Raw genomic sequence first — 18,054 nt, forward strand, 5'->3', positions numbered from 1 at the left:
GCACAGAACGATAGGCTTAGCAAGCAGTAGTACGGAGTAGCCAGTAGCTAGGGCATAGGATAGGGTAAAGACTCAGTCCCGAAATTTCTCTGAACCACAAAGACCTCCCGTCTTCTCCGAGGTTCCAGGGGAACCACCAAGCGCCGGCAAGTAGAGCCGCCTCGATATCGCGGCCCCCCGTCGTTTGCTGGTTCGGGTGCTCACCCCCCCCCCCCCCCCCACAGACCCGTGCTGGAACAAAGGCACGTTAAACGAATACCGTTTAGGTGGGCGCCCGATAACGCGCTGCCTAGGCGAAGGACCGCACTGGCCTGATAACCGCCGTGCACAATACCCCCCTGTAGGCCCGATAACGCCACACAAGCCCCAGGAAACGCCGGCCCGATAACGCCGCACGCCCAAGGCTCGACGCCCTACGACAAGGAACAAGCGTCAACACAAGAACCCCCAACTCCGAAGCCTGCGAAGACTTGGGCCTGTATTTCGAAGATACGCTACTCCAACAACCGGGAATAATTTGCTCGGCGCGACCGCTATCCAGACGCGCCGAGTTTGTGCGAGATCGCATTCGCGAGATTTCTGCGAGGGCGCTACTCCACAATGGTGCCGCGACCCGGGAGTACTACTTCGAATGACGGGCTAACGATCCAAGAGGCATCGGAGGCAGGTGCGCAGTCGGCTGGAAGGTCGCCGACCGCAAGAGAGCACAGTGAGAGACCTGTCGCGTCGTGGAGCTCTGAGGGAACCTTCACGACAGGCCACGGGGCCAGCGACGACCAGGAGGGCTACGTAGAACAGTTTGCCGTTCCCGATGTGGCTCCCGATGAGGGAGCCGCGAAGGGACGCGACGTAAGTCGCGGTCCTACTGGTCGGAAGCCTGCAAAGGCCGACGACCAACAACAACCCACCGCCAAGGCCGCCGCCAAGCGCAAGTCGCACAAGAGGAGGAAGAAGAAGAAGCTGCGCGCGCCGGACTCGGCGGATGTGTCGCTGTCCAAGCCGCAAGGCAAGGATGGTACACCGTCGAAGAGGTGCGGTACGTCGTGGCGCGCACTGAGCTCTTCCGGCTGCTGGAGCAAGACCCGATCTTGGTCTTCCTCAAGCCCATGCTGGTGAGCAACTTCACGGGCCCCTTCGTCGCGCCGGACTTCGATAGTCTCACCAGCGTCGCCGACGCCGCGACGATTCTCTTCCAGATGCTGCGTGATTCGGGATTCGTGCTGGGATCTTTCGAGATGGAGAAGCTGTGCGACTGGGACGTCAAGTCCTGGTTGCGCGCGATTCGCGTGGTGCAGGAGCCTTTGACGATTCTCGCCGGATCCGTCAAACAAGACGCGACGAGTTTCTCCGCGGGCCAAGACGCGCCGAGTTCCTCGATGGGCTCAGCCCAGACCTCGACGACCACGCCCTCGCCGCCACCTCGATACCAATCGAGTGTGGACTTCAATAGCAGCTTCGAGTCGCGCAAGCTCAAGTCTCCGGAGAAGCTCTGCGCGCCGGATTCAGCGGATGGACCGCCGGTCAAGGCGAGAGGCGATGACACGGGGAATCAGTTCACCGCGGCAGAGATGAGGTATATGGTTGCTGGAGTGGAGCTGATCCGGCTGCTGGAACACGATCCGATCCTGCGTTTCATCAAGCCCAACGCGATCAAGTTCACGGGTCCTTTCCGGGTGCCGGACTTTGACATGCTCACGATCGTCACGCGAGCCGCAGGGACACTCTTCGAGATGTTGCACGAATCAGGCTTCAGCTTGGGTATCACCGAGAGGACGGGAGTGTATGACTGGGACGTCGAGTCGTGGACACGTACGATCCGCGGCGTCTTGGGACCGTTGACGGTCCTGGTCGGATCCATCCAACGCAAGGTGACTCCGCCTGGGACGCGCCCAATCTCAACGCAGATGATAACTTCGTCCCAGGCTGAGTCGAGCGTGCATTCCACGTCGAGGTCCAAACCCCGACGCGACGTAGATGACGAACCCGCCGACTTGTTTGACGTGGACTTCGGGATGCCGAAAACCACGGCCGCGACCTCAACCACGACTTCACCGGAACTGGACGAGGTTTTCAACCATCTGAGTGAGCCGCCGCGCGCTATGCCCCGTGAGGTCACGCCAGCGCGTATCAAGGTTCTGCCGGATCTGAAGGAAGCAATTCCTAAGGCGCTGGAAGAGGCGAGTACGCGCTCTACGATAACTCAGGCGTCGAATACCCATGTCTCTGCGGTTCATGTCGAGCCAAGAAACTCGACGCAGAAAATGTCGACGCGGGACGCGTCGAAGGAGATGCGCCAGCAAGGACTTGGTAATCATGCCGTGATGTCCGTCGCAGTGCCGGTTGCGACGACATCCAGGCGACCGTTGGGCACGGCGCGGGCCTCTACTACTCCCGAGCAATGGCGTTACGACGCACGAGTGCGGCCGGTCTCACTCGACACGCTTAAGCGACTCGACCCAGGGCAAACACTCGACGTCCGCCTGCGCTCCAGCCGAGATGCACCGCGCCTGTGGGTCACGCGCAGCAAAACGTGGGTTACAACCATGTTTAAGACTAAGATCGAGCGACAAACATACCTGCGGGTGACCAACGTCACAGACGAGACAATAACGCTCGACGCAGGCACGAACGTGGGTTGGTGGACACCCTCCGATGTGTTTCCGCCTGCGCCCCGCTTCGTGCTGGCGACTAATCGACAGTACCAAGATTGGCAAAACCTTGCGTATGAAGTGACCTGCGACGAGGACAAGACCTGGCGTGACGACGAGCTCGTCTGGACCATGTATGGATGGCCGACGTACGAAGATCTGGAATTCGACGCGCGCCGAAGTGAGCTAGAGGAAGAAGTTCACGCGGATAGCAAGCCCACATTCGTACCCAGTAGTCGCTGTGGTCACCAACAGCGGGGCTGACCCGTGCGCCAGCGGTGGAGACGTCGTCGGTGAGCAAGTTGCAGACGCGTGGCCACTCGACGCTGTCGCGCGTGGTGTTGAAGACACGGGTCGGCGTAGTAACGACGTGTGTACGGTCGGACCACGGGTCGCAGATAAGCGACAATGCGGGGCGCCCAGCTGAAGCGTCGCGAGTCGAACAACCCGTCGAAGGTGCGTCGGGCGACGAAGCGCGAGGCGCGCCATCCAGCGGAAGGTCGCTGCAATGCGACAGGGTGCGCCAGTCGAGCGAACGCGCGCAAGTTGCAAAATCCAACAGGGACAAGTGCGACAGTGTGAGATGTGAGGGATGGAACGTCTCGGAACCGTCCCAGAAGCAGTCCCAGAAGTGCGACACCGTGAGACGGACCGAATGTGACACCGTGCGTCAGTTGGGCGAATGGTCGCCCATGAGACGGACGGAATGTGACACCGTGCGACAGTCGAGCGAAGGGTCGAGGGGACGCGACGACGTGAGACTGACCGAATGTGACACTATGCGACGGTCAGTAGCGAGGTCTCAGACCTGCGACGGTATGCGACTTGGGGACAAAGCTGGAAAATGGCGACTTTGGCGACATTCCGCCCTCGAGCCCGTGAAGAACAAGCCGAATGTGAACTTCGACGTGGTCGACGAGGGGCCTGACGGTGGCGGGACTGGAGGACCACCGGCGTCTGCACCAAAAGAGAGGCACCGCGCCATAAACCTTGATCGATTGTCAACCCTGAGCAAGATGCTGGTCCGAATTGCGCGATCTATCGAAGTGGCGGGTACGCCGCGGCGGGGTGAGTGGTGCAATTTCCTGTGGACAAGCCCGAATGCCACGGCGCCACCTGGAGGATTGCTGGCGAAGGTACCAGCTGTCACTCGACGGATGTCCAGTGAACTCAATAAGTCTGCGGTCCTGAAGATGGCGGGCAAGGCGGGCGATGAGCCACGCAGCTACACCGACTTCGAACCTGTGACGCACTACACGTACAACCGCGTTACGGCGTACGTCGAGGCGGGAACACGGGGCCCGACGCACTTGTTGGATGCGTACGACGAGATCAAGAAGACAGCGCGACGAATAACTCGTCGCAGATCCGGTGCGCGGAGACGATGCACCGCCGAGAGGTCACCGGGGAATCGGATCCTGGGGAACGCGGTCAACGCTCCGCGGTGGCCGGTTGCACTGGCGCGATGCACAGGGCGAAGGACGGTGCCGACTCGGCGAAGACTCAGGTGGGGGTCATCCAACCTACTACAGCGCAGAACGCGTCGAGCCCGAGCGCGACGAGGGTGCCAGACCCACGTTGCACGACGGACAGTCGCGCTGACGCGGGACGAGCGACGGTGACGCCAGCGCAGCAGGGGCAGGGGTGTTTGTCATACAGCCGGCGGATCACTCGCGAGAAGACATCCGACCCCGGACGTTAGATCCAGAAACAGCGTCACCTGTCAACCTCGTCGCGGAAGATTGCGACGCGAAATAACTCGACGTGGAAAATCTCGACGCGGAACGCGACGCGAAAAATCGCGACGAGGGAAACTGCGACGAGGCCAACCCTGTCGTCAACGTGCCGGAACGAGACCCGCCGACGCCGGAGAACATGGATTTGGGGCGCGGGACGGCATACGTCCTCGTGGTGACGATGCACTCGGCTTCTACACGCGCGACGAACCCCAGAGGCAGAGCTCCAGGTGTCCTACAAGAGCTGGCTGCTCAGAACCCGTCGAGCCTGGTCAAGCCCCCCCCCCCAGAGCGGCTAAAGGCGCAGAGGGCATGGCCCCGGGCATTTTACGGGGCACGGTGCGCTGGACGAAGACGCTCCTTGCGTCGGATCTGGTTGTGCATTCAAGTTTTTGGGTGGCGTGTGGGTCGCAACGAGAAACACGTCACGCGACGGTGCCCAGTCAAAACGCCTAGGGCTATGCGTTCGACAGCACCGCCGACTCGCGCGGCTGAACGCGCTAGAAGTCGACCAAGGTGTACACGTCGCAGATCGGACTCGGGGCGGAGTCGCGACGACGGACACGGCTGAAGTCAATTTGCCGATACGGTATTGCTTGGATTGCGACAGCCCCGGTCTCCCCCACGAGCTTAAGCGCATGTCCGACGCACTGGCAGGATGCGAGCTACAACGTCATGAGTGCAACGCGACGGGAAACTCGTCGCAGACCCGGTGCGCAGAGACGCTACACCACCGAGAGGAGATCGTCAGGAAACCAGATGCCACGAAACACGGTCAATGTCGTGCGACGGACAGTCACGCTGAAGCGAGACGCGGGGCGATGGGAAGTGCCCCCGACGCGGCGAGAGCGCAGGGGGGTGGCATCCAGCCCGGTGCAGCGCGGAACGCGTCGAGACTGAGCGCGACGAGGATGTCAGAAGTTCTACATTGCGCGATGGACAGTCACGCGGAGGCGAGACGCGGGGCGATGGACAGTGGCCTCGACGCGGCTAGGACGCAGGCGGCCGGCAACGAGCCTGCTGCAACGAGGAACGCGTCGAGCCCGATCAGGAGGCCTGTTGCAGTGTCGAAATACGTGGAGGGTCCAACGTCAGTACAGCCCTCAGAGTGCGACGACCCGATAAACAGAAACCCACCTTGCGTCGAGGCTGATTGGGAATTCGAGGTTGCGAGGAGCGTGTCGGACGCCGCGAGTGACTCGTCGCGCGACGGAACAGAGTCGACGCGCCGAGGGATATGCATCCTTCAGAACTGCCGACTCGCGCAGGTGAACGTGCTAGTAGTCGGCCAAACCGGGGACGACGCAGATCGGACCCGGGGCGACGTCGCGGCGATGAACAGGGCTGGAGTGAATTCGTTGATGTCATATTGCTGGGATCGCGGCAGAATGGGATCTGCCTAAGGGCTAGAGCTCATGCTCAACGCTGTGCCGCGAGACACCCCGTGTGTGAGCACGTACGCTGTACGTCTTGAGACGGGCTGCACGCCTTGTCAATTTTCGGTCAAGGACGTTTCCAAGTTGAGGCCTGTGCGCGCTATGATCAATGGGACGACCCCGTCGAACGAGCCCGCCGACTGCCGCGACGAGATGCCGCTAGAAGTGAGCCGGGATACTAGCACTGTAAAGAGCGACGGCGTTGCGTAGGGACAAGCACGCCGAGACGGTTCGCGTCGTGGTAGACTTGGCGCTCTCCTTTCGGTTCGCGCGCGACCGAGATCCGCGGTGTACGTCAAGGGCGATAATCGCTGTCGGAAAACTACCGCGCCAGTGCGCCGAGCCCAAGCGACGGACGCTACAGATCGGACCGCGTGCGCAGATGCGGCGCGTCAGGTTGTGCACCAAAGCGCAAGGCAGGCCAAACGAATCGCGTCGCGAGACGAGTAACTCGCTTTACCAACTGTCTTTCGACTTCCGCACCTCCAGGCAAAACCCCGTTGAAGAGTTTCCGTCACACGCCGCGACGTGTTTGGCGGTGTCAACGAACGGACCGTTTGACTCCACCGATACGTGTTTACTGTAGCACAGCCTGACACCCGCTCTGGACGAGGATCTTCCGAAGGGGAGAAGTCCTTGGAGCTGCATGCCGGTCGGGCTTCCCGACATGACTGCGCGCGCCGCGAGTCCGACGTGACCTGGAGAGGCTGTACCGACGAACTGGATCTCAACTGCGGAAAGTGGCGGTGCGACTTCTCGCGACAGCACGCTGGTCGTTACCGTCTTGCGGCGATTTCGCGCGAGGACGTGGGGCGGCTGAGCCGAGCCCTGGTGGGTGAGGTGGATAGGCGGAGAGCCTCGACTCTGGGAATGGCCGGAGCGAGGGGTTGGATGAGGAAAGTGTGGAGGACCAGCCTGTTGCTGAAGATGATATGGCGGAGGGCCGTCTCATAAAAGATGTGAAGAAGTGGAAAGAAACGAAGGAAAAGAGCAAGGCCTACGTGTTGGAGTTACGGCTACAGCGACTACGAGCAACGACAACGTGTGGCACTAGGGCCCCTCAATGGGGTCCATGTTAGTGAACGCGACGACGGACGTCGCCACTTGGTCTGAGGGCGGCGCGCTTGGGCGTCGCTGCCCGAGGCCTCGGACTGGAACTGCGCTGTGACCTGGCGCGTTCGATCGACAGCAGCAGCCGAGACGAAGGCGAAGACGATGGAGTCGAGACCAAACTAGGAGGCCTGCACCCGTGACGCGTTGATTCCTCGGCTCCGCTGTACCGCGGTTGGCGGACACCCGCTGAAGCTGGCGGCGGAGTAGACGCCGGACCTGGACGAAGCGTCGGACCTCGGAGCCCGATGAGTATCCGCGGTTAACGAGGTCTTAGCCTCAGGACCGGAAACGGGGGCGGCAGAACGCACGCTGACACCCGTACTCGACGTAGTGGAGGCGAGACAGGAGCAGCGGGAGCCGCCGCTCGGCTTGACTCCGCAGGTCACAGCGTTTATCTCCACCGCGACGGAAGCTTCACGTCGACGAATCAGGTCGTAGGTGTCAATGTGCCCGCCTACGGACGTGACGGCACCGGCAAGACGTTCTGGAAGTCCATCGCGCACGTGCTACGCCATCTACCAACCTCGACGCGCTTCCCGAAGCACCCGTCCTCAAACCGCGTCATGCTCGTCGCGGTCCTGGATGGCCACGTCGTGCTCGTCCTCCAGCTCGATTACGTGAGCGCTGGAACGGTGGACTTGAGCGCTCGCGGCATCTCGCCGCTACCCCCACACGCGACGTATTCCCAGCTGCGCGAGACGTGGCCTGAAACTCGCTGATTCCTCCAAGTCGCGGATACGCGTCACGCCCCGCCGGAGTTCTTTGGCGTGGGTCACAAGGAACGCGTTATTGCGCCGAAGGTCTACTAACAGCGGCTCGTTAAACGCTGCGCCGACTCGGCTTCCGCACGGCTCTGCGTGGGCGCATTACGGATAAGGGTGAGATGCCCAATAAGGGTAGTGCGTCGCCGTCCGAGCGCGACGGACCTGGTCTCTCTCGGTGACGGCGGTGTTGCACTCCTTTTTGGAGAGCCGAAGCTTGACGCACTTGGTCCCTCGCGATGCTGGAAGCGTCGTGCGCTTGCTCGACGACCGCCAGGGCTTGATGCGCGCGGTCTCGCTCGGCAAAAGCTACGCCGCGTTGCTGCTCTGCAGCTACGAAGGATTGCTGCGCTTGATCGCATTACGCCACGGTAGCGCCGAGTCGCGATTGGACCGGGGAGAGGCAGCTTGGGCTACCGCGAGCTGATCCGACGGATCAGGGAGGCGAGACCGATGTTCTCTGCTTGCATAGACGACGATGTCAGCGCAGCCTCGACGTTGCCCGTGTCGGGCCCGCTCTCCTCAACGCAGAAGTCCTCAGCGCGAACCATGATGCTTGAATGGCAACGAAGCGGACGGAGACGACAAAGAATTCGACGAATCGAGATGCGGCCAACACGCGGGGCAGGTTCTGCAACGACACACCCACCTGGGGAGTGCGCGTGCGTGGCAGCGGGGCGGATGTGGTGTCGTGCCCAGCGAGGAAGCGGGCACGTCGGCGTCGGTGAAAGAAGGCGCCGAGACGAATGCTGATGGATGCGGATGATGAACTCGACGCAGTTGATGAAACGCGACGCGATTGATGGGGGCGACGCGCGGCAGAGGTCGACGGAAAGTCGACGCGGGTGATGGGCCGCGAGACACAGCGACAGAGTCCAACTCGACGCGTAATCATCCAACGAGTCGACCAGCGCCCCGTCTCTGCAAAACGCGTCGACCCTAATCCCCCGCCGAGCAAAACCCGCCGAGCAAGACGCGCCGAGTAAGACGCGCCGAGCAAAACGCGCCGACCAAAACGCGTCGAGGTAAGATCTTGATTACGCCACGCAAATCAGGTTGAAGGACGACAGTGCAAGCACGACAGAAGTGGGGATAGGCACAGAACGATAGGCTTAGCAAGCAGTAGTACGGAGTAGCCAGTAGCTAGGGCATAGGATAGGGTAAAGACTCAGTCCGAAATTTCTCTGAACCACAAAGACCTCCCGTCTTCTCCGAGGTTCCAGGGGAACCACCAAGCGCCGGCAAGTAGAGCCACCTCGATATCGCGGCCCCCCGTCGTTTGCTGGTTCGGGTGCTCACCCCCCCCCCCCCCCACAGACCCGTGCTGGAACAAAGGCACGTTAAACGTATACCGTTTAGGTGGGCGCCCGATAACGCGCTGCCTAGGCGAAGGACCGCACTGGCCTGATAACCGCCGTGCACAATACCCCCCTGTAGGCCCGATAACGCCACACAAGCCCCAGGAAACGCCGGCCCGATAACGCCGCACGCCTGACGGGAACGCCGAGGAAACGCCGGCCCGATAACGCCGCACACCCAAGGCTCGACGCCCTACGACAAGGAACAACCGTCAACACAAGAACCCCCAACTCCGAAGCCTGCGAAGACTTGGGCCTGTATTTCGAAGATACGCTACTCCAACAACCGGGAATAATTTGCTCGGCGCGACCGCTATCCAGACGCGCCGAGTTTGTGCGAGATCGCATTCGCGAGATTTCTGCGAGGGCGCTACTCCACATACGCAACCATGAGCGATGCTGAGGATGCTCAATTCTTGGCTCTCGAGAACGTGCCCAGTTTTGCAAATGCTACGAAGCTGATGTGTTATTTTCACGTTATGTACAATGTACGTAAACGCACACAACACTTGCCCTTTGATGATAGGAGAAATGTGATGAACTCGATTGTCGACATGCATTTTACGCAAAGCTTGTTGGAGTTCGAGCGTACCCGAGATCGAGAAATAGCTAATTGGCGCAAGCAGACACATCGCGTTGAATGCGCGGACTACTTCGAGCAGCAGTGGCTAAAAGGCCGCTATTGGCGATGGCAACTCTACCACAATTCTGAGGGCTACGCATTAACCAACAATCCCTGCGAGAACCTAAATGGAGGACTAAAGCATTTTGTGCAGCGCCGTAAGCATCATATGTGTCGATTACTCGAAAAAATCGGGGCCTTCATCGAAACGACGAGTCCCGTCAAGCCCGCGCCATCAGAATATACATCCACACCAACATCCGAGTTAGGGAAGGCAGCGGCAGCTATGCTTGAAGCTTCTCGAGTTGTCATCACCAGGACAAGCGATGCGAACCAATTATGAGTCCTCGAGATTCTACGCGCCGACAGAAGAAAACGGATTTCTTCTGGAGACAGTCAATGCGGCTCCCTCCACGCTACCGATACGGCAACAGGACCAAGTAGCCAATTGGCTTTGTTTCTATCATTGAGATCCACTCAAGACAACCCAGCATCATATTCGTCCGATACTCGTCGGCCAGCGATATCCCAGCCATACTACGATCTAGACTGGATTCAGATGGACAGGAGGACGATGACACGGTCATGAATTGGAAAAGGCTTTTCGAGCAAGCCACATCATGGTCTCTACGGCGTTCGCATCGCATAGGAATGCCTTCTGATGGGTGGCTAGTTGATACCACACGCAAGCGATGCACCTGTCCCTACTTTTCAAAAATGCTGATGTGCTGGCATGTTGTCGCGGTTCTCCGGAAATTTAACATCACCAGTAGTGTACGCGACCCACTGGCGAAGTTGAAAAACAGAATCGTAGCAAAGGCCAAGGCAAAACGTTCCGGATCCAAGCGTAAACAATCCAAACAAAAAAATCGAAGGGAAAAGCGTCTCGCCGAAAAACGAAGCAGACGAACAGTACAAGCGCCACTGCACCCTCAGCTCCCGGTTCTGAAGGTCTCCCAGGGCCCGTTGGAAGGCCTGTTCATGCAGCACCAGCGCTGACAGTTCAAGACATTCTATTAGAATAGAGAACACTGACTAGGTCAAACCCTCTAGGTGATTGAATACATGTATTCTTTGCTTTATCGCTGCGGAAATCGACGATACCCACAACCTAAATCGCATCCTCACAAAAAGTTTCGATGCACTTAAACTCTCCCAAAGAATCGGCTCGTACGATTCCCGATGACGATCTCACCAGGTTCATCCGCTCCAAGCTCAACAAAAAGCTTGTACAAGGCGCTTTTGGTATCATCATATCGTCGCTTTGCCCGTCTAATCCGCGCCGCAGCAAACCTTGGATCAGGTTGATCGTACTCAGGGTCCGGTTCAAACTGAGCGGTTCCCATTTGAACCGCCAGTACATCGTCCAGGCGAAGTGCGACAGCAGAAAACGCGTCCTCCACTGTCTTAGGTCTGTCCTTGATTCTGGCCAAGACGACCGCGTTCTGCGCACCGGCCACAGCAGCTTCGATAATACCGACCATACTCCCGCCATTGTATGATGCGTGGATTCGGAGATCCTGCACTTTGCTCAGCACTGTGTAGCAGTTGTTACGCGCGCTCCATCTCTGCGAATCGTGTTTGGAGCTGAGTATCATGCTGTACAGACTGGGTTGGCATCGGCTCATCAGTCACCCGACTGCTGTATCGAACACGTTTTGGATTGTTCGTGGAATTCGGTTGTACGTGTTGCCGCTTCGTCTTGGCCGTAGTCATCTTGCCCGTAGTCGTTGTGGCAGTAGACGTTGTGACCACAGCCTTCTTGGCCGTAGTGGTCTTGGGCGATGTTGTGCCAGACGTCTTCTTTCGTTGTCCTGGATAAGCCTTACGTTCGTCCATGATGCCGTACGTATCATTGGGGAAACTGGAATCCGGTGTTGCTTGGATTGGACGTGCGCGTTCCTCCGGCCCAATGTAACGCCAAGCGTCCCGAATTTTATCACCGCCACGGCCACACAAGATGGTTGTGTCACGCTACGCCGCTCCAATTCAGGTAGCGTTTGACGAAAGCTTGCATACCAACGCGCGTATCGATTCCCCACCGCTGCCGCGAAGAGCCATACTGCGTTGTGTGCCCGCATACTGAGTGGTGTGCTACGATCTTCTGGGTTGGTTCAAGGATTTTGTAGAATGAACGCGTGTTGTAGTCTGACCTGACTAACAGCGTGGTAATAAGATACGAGTAAGTAACAAACCCGAGGCTTCATTTTAAAAACTCTCAGTCCTACCGTAATGCATATTGTGGCTAAGCCAATTGAGGTAATACCTAAGACGAAGACGCTGCCAGCCAAAAATACTAAGGGAGGTATAGCGCGATTCGGCGCAAAAAGATAATCCCCATGATCCACTCTGCGTCATAGGCTTGAACTTCCACCGCAACATTGTTGTCATCGTAAATGAGCTTATCACCACTCAAAACTTTGATCGCAAAGCCGTGCGTCACTCGTAGTGAGCAGTAGGCAGCGCACACGTAAACTCCATCCGCTAGAGCGGTTTTCACCAATACTTCCGACGCGTTCTTGCCGTTGACACCTCCTAGCAAATTGTCATCGAATACGCGGATGCTGATCTGACTTGTCTTCGAGCTACCACACCGATCATTCAGGTATTTGATGTAGAAACGAAGCTTTCGAGTAGTCAGACCGTCAGGCAACAAGGGTCGACCCCACTGGTCGCAGTTCTCCACAAATGCACCAAAGCACCCGGGCGGTGCCCAACCAGAGTTACCGATAAGCGTAACTGCAGTCTCCACAGCAACAACTGCACATTTTCCATTTGCTGACGGCGAGGCACCGATATTGTGCACGTGTCCATTCCTTCGGCAAAACTCGTAAAACGACGCGTACTTAGACGCTTTCCACATGTCCACGACCGCATATGCTTTCTCAAAGCCGTCCTCCACCAAACGCTTCCTAGGCAGCCATGAGTCGGCCCACCGGTATCCATCGGGCTCATCTTGCCACTGGACCCTGTACCAATACGCAAGCCCTACCGGCATGCGATCCACACTAATCCCTCGTCAGCAGTATCATCATGGTTCTCGACTTGCGTACTACCTGAGTCGTCATTTCGACCTTTAGCGGCGACGACTGAGACCGATACAGCAGCAGATTCAGCGTATCCATCGTGCGAGTTAACCTCCTTGCTTGTTTGTCCATCCGCGCTCTGTAGTCTCAATACTACATTCTCGGTGAAATTCTTCGGCCGGTTTTTTTTGCTGGCACGAGTGTACAACAACTTGTCCGCAACAGGACGGCAAAAGTGCTCGCCAGACCTGTACACCTTTTTTGGCTTCCGACACTGCGCCCGACGACGTCCACTTGTTGCCCTGCGACTCGCAGAAGCCAAGCTCGGGAGTCCCAGACGACAGTGCCGAAAACCACTAGGATGCAGCAAGTTGCCTCTGTAGACGAGCATGACCACGCCTGTGCAGATCCTGTCGTATGTGTGTAGATCATGGCGTGTGTGCAATTGTGCCGTGGATACTGAAGCTGTAGGGTGTCGTTTTGATGTATGTTGACATCGAGAAAGAATACTCCGAGAGACCCTCGGTAGGTCAGCTTCCATCTTTCGTCTTCTGTAAGTTGACCAGGTATTAGCATCAATCAACCGCCTAGATCAGCACACAACGGTCAGCAGACCAGCAGAATTGCGCTGGTTGCTGTGCTTCATCCTCGTTTGTGCGCTGTTACACACGGAACATGTGGAGAGAGTATTTTCTGTGTGCGTAAATTATGAACCAACAAGCTGTATGCTGCGCCCCAGAACCTGGATACTGGAAACCTACGTATAAATATATTACGACCCGGATGAACGTTCATCGTAGGACTTTCTAGGGCCTCCTTTCCCGAAATTAGACGTCGATCTAAAGTCCACGTACCTCCTAAATTTTCAGCCAATAAGTCTCTGTTTTAGCCAATATAGCTTTCTATTGGCTAAAATTCCTTAAATGTCCGCTCTATGCTAACGTTCATCTAGGGTCCATTTTTCCGAAAAATAACCTAAATTCGGATTATCGTGGTGGTAATTTCGGTACCCCGATTTAGTGACATGTTACTCATCTGAAGGGAAACCAATGATTTTTGTCTATTGAAAATGTATAAACTTAAAAGCTTATTATAAATTATACACGGTAATATAAGGTTTGAGAATTAAATTGTTAGATTTGGCTGCAGCACCTGAGATTTGGGGACCCTAGATTTTCATCAGTGGGGAATTTATTTATTCCATTCCACTTATACGTGCCAGAGAAAGACATAAGTACCCTATAATTAACAGCTTGCGTCAATGTAGTTGTGGAGCTAGTACAATATGAAGCCTGCGGAGCTGAAATTTTCATACCGAGTTCAGTTTTAGCATCCAAACATATATTTTAAATAATATTAAGAGACAGTCAGAGCCGAATATCTACTCAAATGTAATTTGGTTTACGTATGCTGAAGTATATGGTTCGAAGTATATTGTAGTTCATAATTTATAGTGGAGTGGGTTATTGCGGAAGATAGTAGAGGCTTTCAGAAGCACGTGATTTTAACAAAAACCCGTAGCGAAAAATACGTAGCGACGCGATCTATTTTTGGCGCGGGCGACGCCACGTGAGTTTTGGTTCCGTAAACCCGTGGCCGAGTGGTCCGTCACGGGAAAATCAAACCCAAATCTACGTGCGAAGAGCAGCATGACCAAGCAGCAAGCGCCGTGCGCTTACGGTGGATGTGAGGTCCTGGGCGACGAGGAGCTGGTCGCCGAGCCTTGCACAGCCTGTCAGAAGCCCATCCACCACTTCTGCTCCAATGCGCTTCGCGATGGGGACCTGGACGTGCGCGTGTGCTCGATTATCTGCCGCAACCGATGCGCGAAGGCTCCAGCTGCCTCCGAGACGTCCAAGGCCCAGTACAACCGGTCGAGAAGCTCCTCCACCGCTCAGAAGAAAAGCAAGAAGCGCGCTGCATCTTCCCCGCCCCCAGCAGCTCCAAGCGAAAGAAGCCTACGCGTCAGACTCGGTCTAAATCCGCTCCACGCGCAGGCAAGACGTTGAAAGCACCGGACAACTCCGAAGCTGGTCAACAACAAGCTCAACAACCACTTCGTGTCCATGATGAGGGGTTTGAACTCGCTGCTGGGTGTGCTAGTGCCAGCTCCAGCGTCTCGCTAGCAGCCACCACCAACGCAGCCCCATCAGGACCAGTAATTCAAGTCGGAGGTGTCGCTCACAAGCGCCGAGTTGGCTCGCATGATGCTGTGAGACTCCAAAGCATTCTCGACCAAGATTTGGATGAATCAGATGAAACCAGAGCTGACCGTGAACACGAGACCCGTGAGCGTGACGGTGAGCGCGGCTCAGCTGATAAACAAAGCCCCAGTAAGAACAAGGCTAAGAACAACAGCAAAAAGGAGAAGAACGCCAAAAAGAAGCCCAAGAAGTTTTTCTTCACGCAAGAAGCCGAACTCGCGCTGTTCAAGGAGATGCTCAGCGTTGAACCTTACGCCACCGAACATGGGTTCAAGAAGCAACGCTACCAAGCAAGTCGCGGATTACCTGAGTGAGCATCTGAAGGTGAAATTGCTGGATCGAACTCTGAAAGACCGTTTGGAGCTGCTGCTCTCCGAGTTCATGCTCGACGATCAATCGTACCTAAAGAAATCGGGGGTTTCTGAGCAGTATACAGAGCACAAGCGGCTTCTTCAAGATATCTCGGACCGCATCCGCGATGTGGAGGAGGAAAAGAAGAAGAAAAACAAGAAGAAGAAAGACAAAGCAGCGGCACTGCAAACACAAGGTGAAATTCTGCGTGACCAAGCTGTGAAGCGTAGAAGCGAGAGAGATAACGCGGCGACGGGAGAAGCTGAAAGTGATGAGGGTGCTGAGGATTGTTCTGACACTGGAGACACTTCGAGACATGCACCACCACCGGCTCAAGGAACGACAAAGCCTATCGCGAACTCAGCAGGAATAATGGGCGCTTTCATGGTGTTTCAATCTCAGAACCGTGCCGACAACAAACAGTTTCAACGTAAACAACTTGAGCTCCTGGAGAACAAGTCGAGCGCGGAAGCTAGTAGATGGGAACAAGAATTCAGCTTCAAGAAGAAACAGCAAATGATCGGCCAAACCCGATGGAAGGACGAGCTCAAGCTTCGCAGAGAAGAAATGCAACTCCGCCGAGATGAACTGCAGCTACTGAGAGATCAGTTTGAAGCCCAGCAACGTGTCCGCGGTGTTGCCCAGCCGGAATTCCGACTCGAGTAACCAGAAACCATTTTGCGTCTACACCATGCACGTTTGCGGCCGGTTAAGTAGCCATCGAACTTTAAACTTAAGTCAACTTCACCTATGAGTTCTTTTTGCTTTGCTTAGCCGCACATATTAGTTTTTTTTTGGTTGGCGCTTGCTTGGAGTGTTTTCTCTAGCATGTCATGCCAAAGTATTCGTCGAATGTTGGTGGGGGGCAGTTGAAGTACTTCGAGTTGTTGTTCTTGCCTCTCGCGATCGTAATGCAGTTGGTGAAGAGAACCCCGATCTTGTAGAGCGTTGCTACGGGTGTCATGACCACTTGCTACTGTCTCTTGAAGTCCAGGTAGGAGAAATTGCGCGTGATCTCGCCGTATGACCACTCCACGGACACCCGAACCTTGCTCATGGCCTTGTTCACCTCCTGTTGCGGCGCATCGATTCGGCATCCCTTGAATGGACAGCAGAAGACATTCGTGCAGCCGTAGGCCGGGTCCCCGTAGATAAGCTTGTTATGAAAGGCATCGTTGCCTTCCAAAAGCGACATGAGACCACTTTCTCTCAGCATGTAGATGTCGTGTCGCCTTCCATCGACCAGCCCGTAAACATGGCAGATCATACCGTCCGGAGCCACTACGGTTTGGAAGTTGAAGGCGTGGACGCGCTTGTGACCGTTGTAGACGGCCTGTTGCCCGATTCCAGGTCGGCATATTGGACGCACCGTGCCATCAATGAATCCCCACACCCCTCAATGTAGTCTGGAGTCTTTGCAGCAATCGCTTGACAGTAGCGATCTAAGTTCTTGGCGATTCGCTCTGCATCGAAGTACAGCAATTCTGCGAACGTCTTATCAAGGTGCTCCACAACAAAGTAAAATATGTGGCACAGTGTCGACGGAGCGGCCGAACATCCCCGCCATATCAATCCAACGCTGCGGGAATGCCATGCGGCGAAGACACACCGCCAAAGCTTCGAGTGAGGTTGCACGAACGCCCTCCTTGGTTATCACTGGGTCTGGTATCTTCAGGTATCGCACGAGCCTCTGCAAGTCGCTGGTGATGAAACGAAACTGGTCCTTGGCTTCACCATCAGGCATTGAGAGGATGTCAAGGCGAAAATCTGGAACTAGGATCCGGTCTCGGTAGGACAGGGGGGCGTTAGCGACCAGCTCAATCATGAGCAGCATTGCGATCTCTTCCCCCTTCACGGTTTGGCTCAGCACCAGCGTGCATTCCTCGTCTATCGTCGATGCGTTTGCAGCCGATGAGTGCCGACAGCAAAGCTTTGATCTTTGGTTGCCGAAAAGCAGAGTTGAAATTTTGCGCGAGCGCGAAGAGTCGCTACGTACTTTTGCCACGGTTTTTTTACTTTCCGTATCTCTGAAGAGCCCGCCACTACGGGAATCCCGTAGTCAAAATTACCTATGGGCGCTACGTGTTTTTCGCTACGTATTTTTAGAAAAGCCGTGCTTCTGAAAGCCTCTAGTATGGTATGCGTAAATGAGGTGGATATATGTGGTACATTGGTGGGTATGTGGTGAGAAGTGAGTGTTTTGGTTGGTGTAACAGGGTTACACGCACAAGTGGCTACAGTCACTTGTAACTCTAACAGACACGACGTCTGTTAGAGGTTCGAAAGACTTTCTCGACCTTGGTGTAGACACACCAAAGGCTACATACATTTACGATCACCACGACGGGTGGTCCATAGAGACTTAGGATTCCTATTGGCTGAAAGCAGCATCTTTTAGCCAATGAGCGACATGCATAGCATTGGAATTTTGACAACCAGCCGTTGGCAGATTCCTAGTTTAGAATATTACATTTAGAGGAAGTCAGAAACATAAAAAAAATAGCAGATCTCATTTTAACCCAAAAACATTATTTGGATCGTTTATTTAGATTAATCTATACTCGGAGGTCCGAGTATAATTAACTCTAGTTTAAACCAAACTACGCTTCCTCACATACACGCGCACACGTGTAAGCTAAAGTAGTGAGCCAAAGTAGGCCCATTACCGTTGGGGTGTGTGGACATTGACGAGAAGTATATTGTAAGGTAGAATGAATTAAGGTGGGAGTTGGATGGAGTTGGTATAGAATGTGAGGAAGCAAACGACGTTGGGTGAGAATATCATTGTGGTGATAAGTG

The 18,054-nt window shown here is 55.7% G+C and overlaps 5 protein-coding genes across 5 annotated transcripts; 3 read left to right on the top strand and 2 right to left on the bottom strand.

Moving 5' to 3' along the window:
• Positions 1–600: 600 nt before the first annotated feature.
• Positions 601–7,652, top strand: PHYSODRAFT_340305 (hypothetical protein; the record flags this gene model as incomplete). The annotated part of the gene is made up of 15 exons (XM_009538438.1): positions 601–1,036; positions 1,081–2,829; positions 2,904–4,047; positions 4,122–4,266; positions 4,308–4,379; positions 4,458–4,614; positions 4,692–4,780; positions 4,858–5,474; positions 5,559–5,709; positions 5,797–6,026; positions 6,102–6,216; positions 6,412–6,627; positions 6,669–6,862; positions 6,935–7,069; positions 7,265–7,652. The coding sequence occupies 15 exons, from the start codon at positions 601–603 to the stop codon at positions 7,650–7,652; spliced, it is 5,838 nt and encodes a 1,945-aa protein (XP_009536733.1).
• Positions 7,653–9,513: 1,861 nt separating this feature from the next.
• On the top strand, positions 9,514–9,867 carry PHYSODRAFT_372603 (hypothetical protein; the record flags this gene model as incomplete). Its single annotated transcript, XM_009538439.1, has 1 exon — positions 9,514–9,867. A coding segment is annotated over one exon (354 nt), but the record flags the coding sequence as incomplete, so codon positions are not given.
• A 2,103-nt stretch (positions 9,868–11,970) lies between these two features.
• PHYSODRAFT_526409 (hypothetical protein) lies at positions 11,971–12,537 on the bottom strand (the record flags this gene model as incomplete). The annotated part of the gene is made up of 1 exon (XM_009538440.1): positions 11,971–12,537. One exon carries the CDS (start codon positions 12,535–12,537, stop codon positions 11,971–11,973), a length of 567 nt encoding a protein of 188 aa, XP_009536735.1.
• Positions 12,538–14,349: 1,812 nt separating this feature from the next.
• On the top strand, positions 14,350–15,921 carry PHYSODRAFT_340307 (hypothetical protein; the record flags this gene model as incomplete). The annotated part of the gene is made up of 3 exons (XM_009538441.1): positions 14,350–14,564; positions 14,639–15,198; positions 15,257–15,921. 3 exons carry the CDS (start codon positions 14,350–14,352, stop codon positions 15,919–15,921), a joined length of 1,440 nt encoding a protein of 479 aa, XP_009536736.1.
• A 307-nt stretch (positions 15,922–16,228) lies between these two features.
• On the bottom strand, positions 16,229–17,089 carry PHYSODRAFT_340308 (hypothetical protein; the record flags this gene model as incomplete). Its single annotated transcript, XM_009538442.1, has 2 exons — positions 16,229–16,588; positions 16,790–17,089. The coding sequence occupies 2 exons, from the start codon at positions 17,087–17,089 to the stop codon at positions 16,229–16,231; spliced, it is 660 nt and encodes a 219-aa protein (XP_009536737.1).
• Between the last annotated feature and the right edge of the window lie 965 nt (positions 17,090–18,054).

The sequence above is a fragment of the Phytophthora sojae genome (assembly GCF_000149755.1).
Source record: "Phytophthora sojae unplaced genomic scaffold PHYSOscaffold_11, whole genome shotgun sequence".
NCBI classification, from domain to species: Eukaryota; Oomycota; class Peronosporomycetes; order Peronosporales; family Peronosporaceae; genus Phytophthora; species Phytophthora sojae.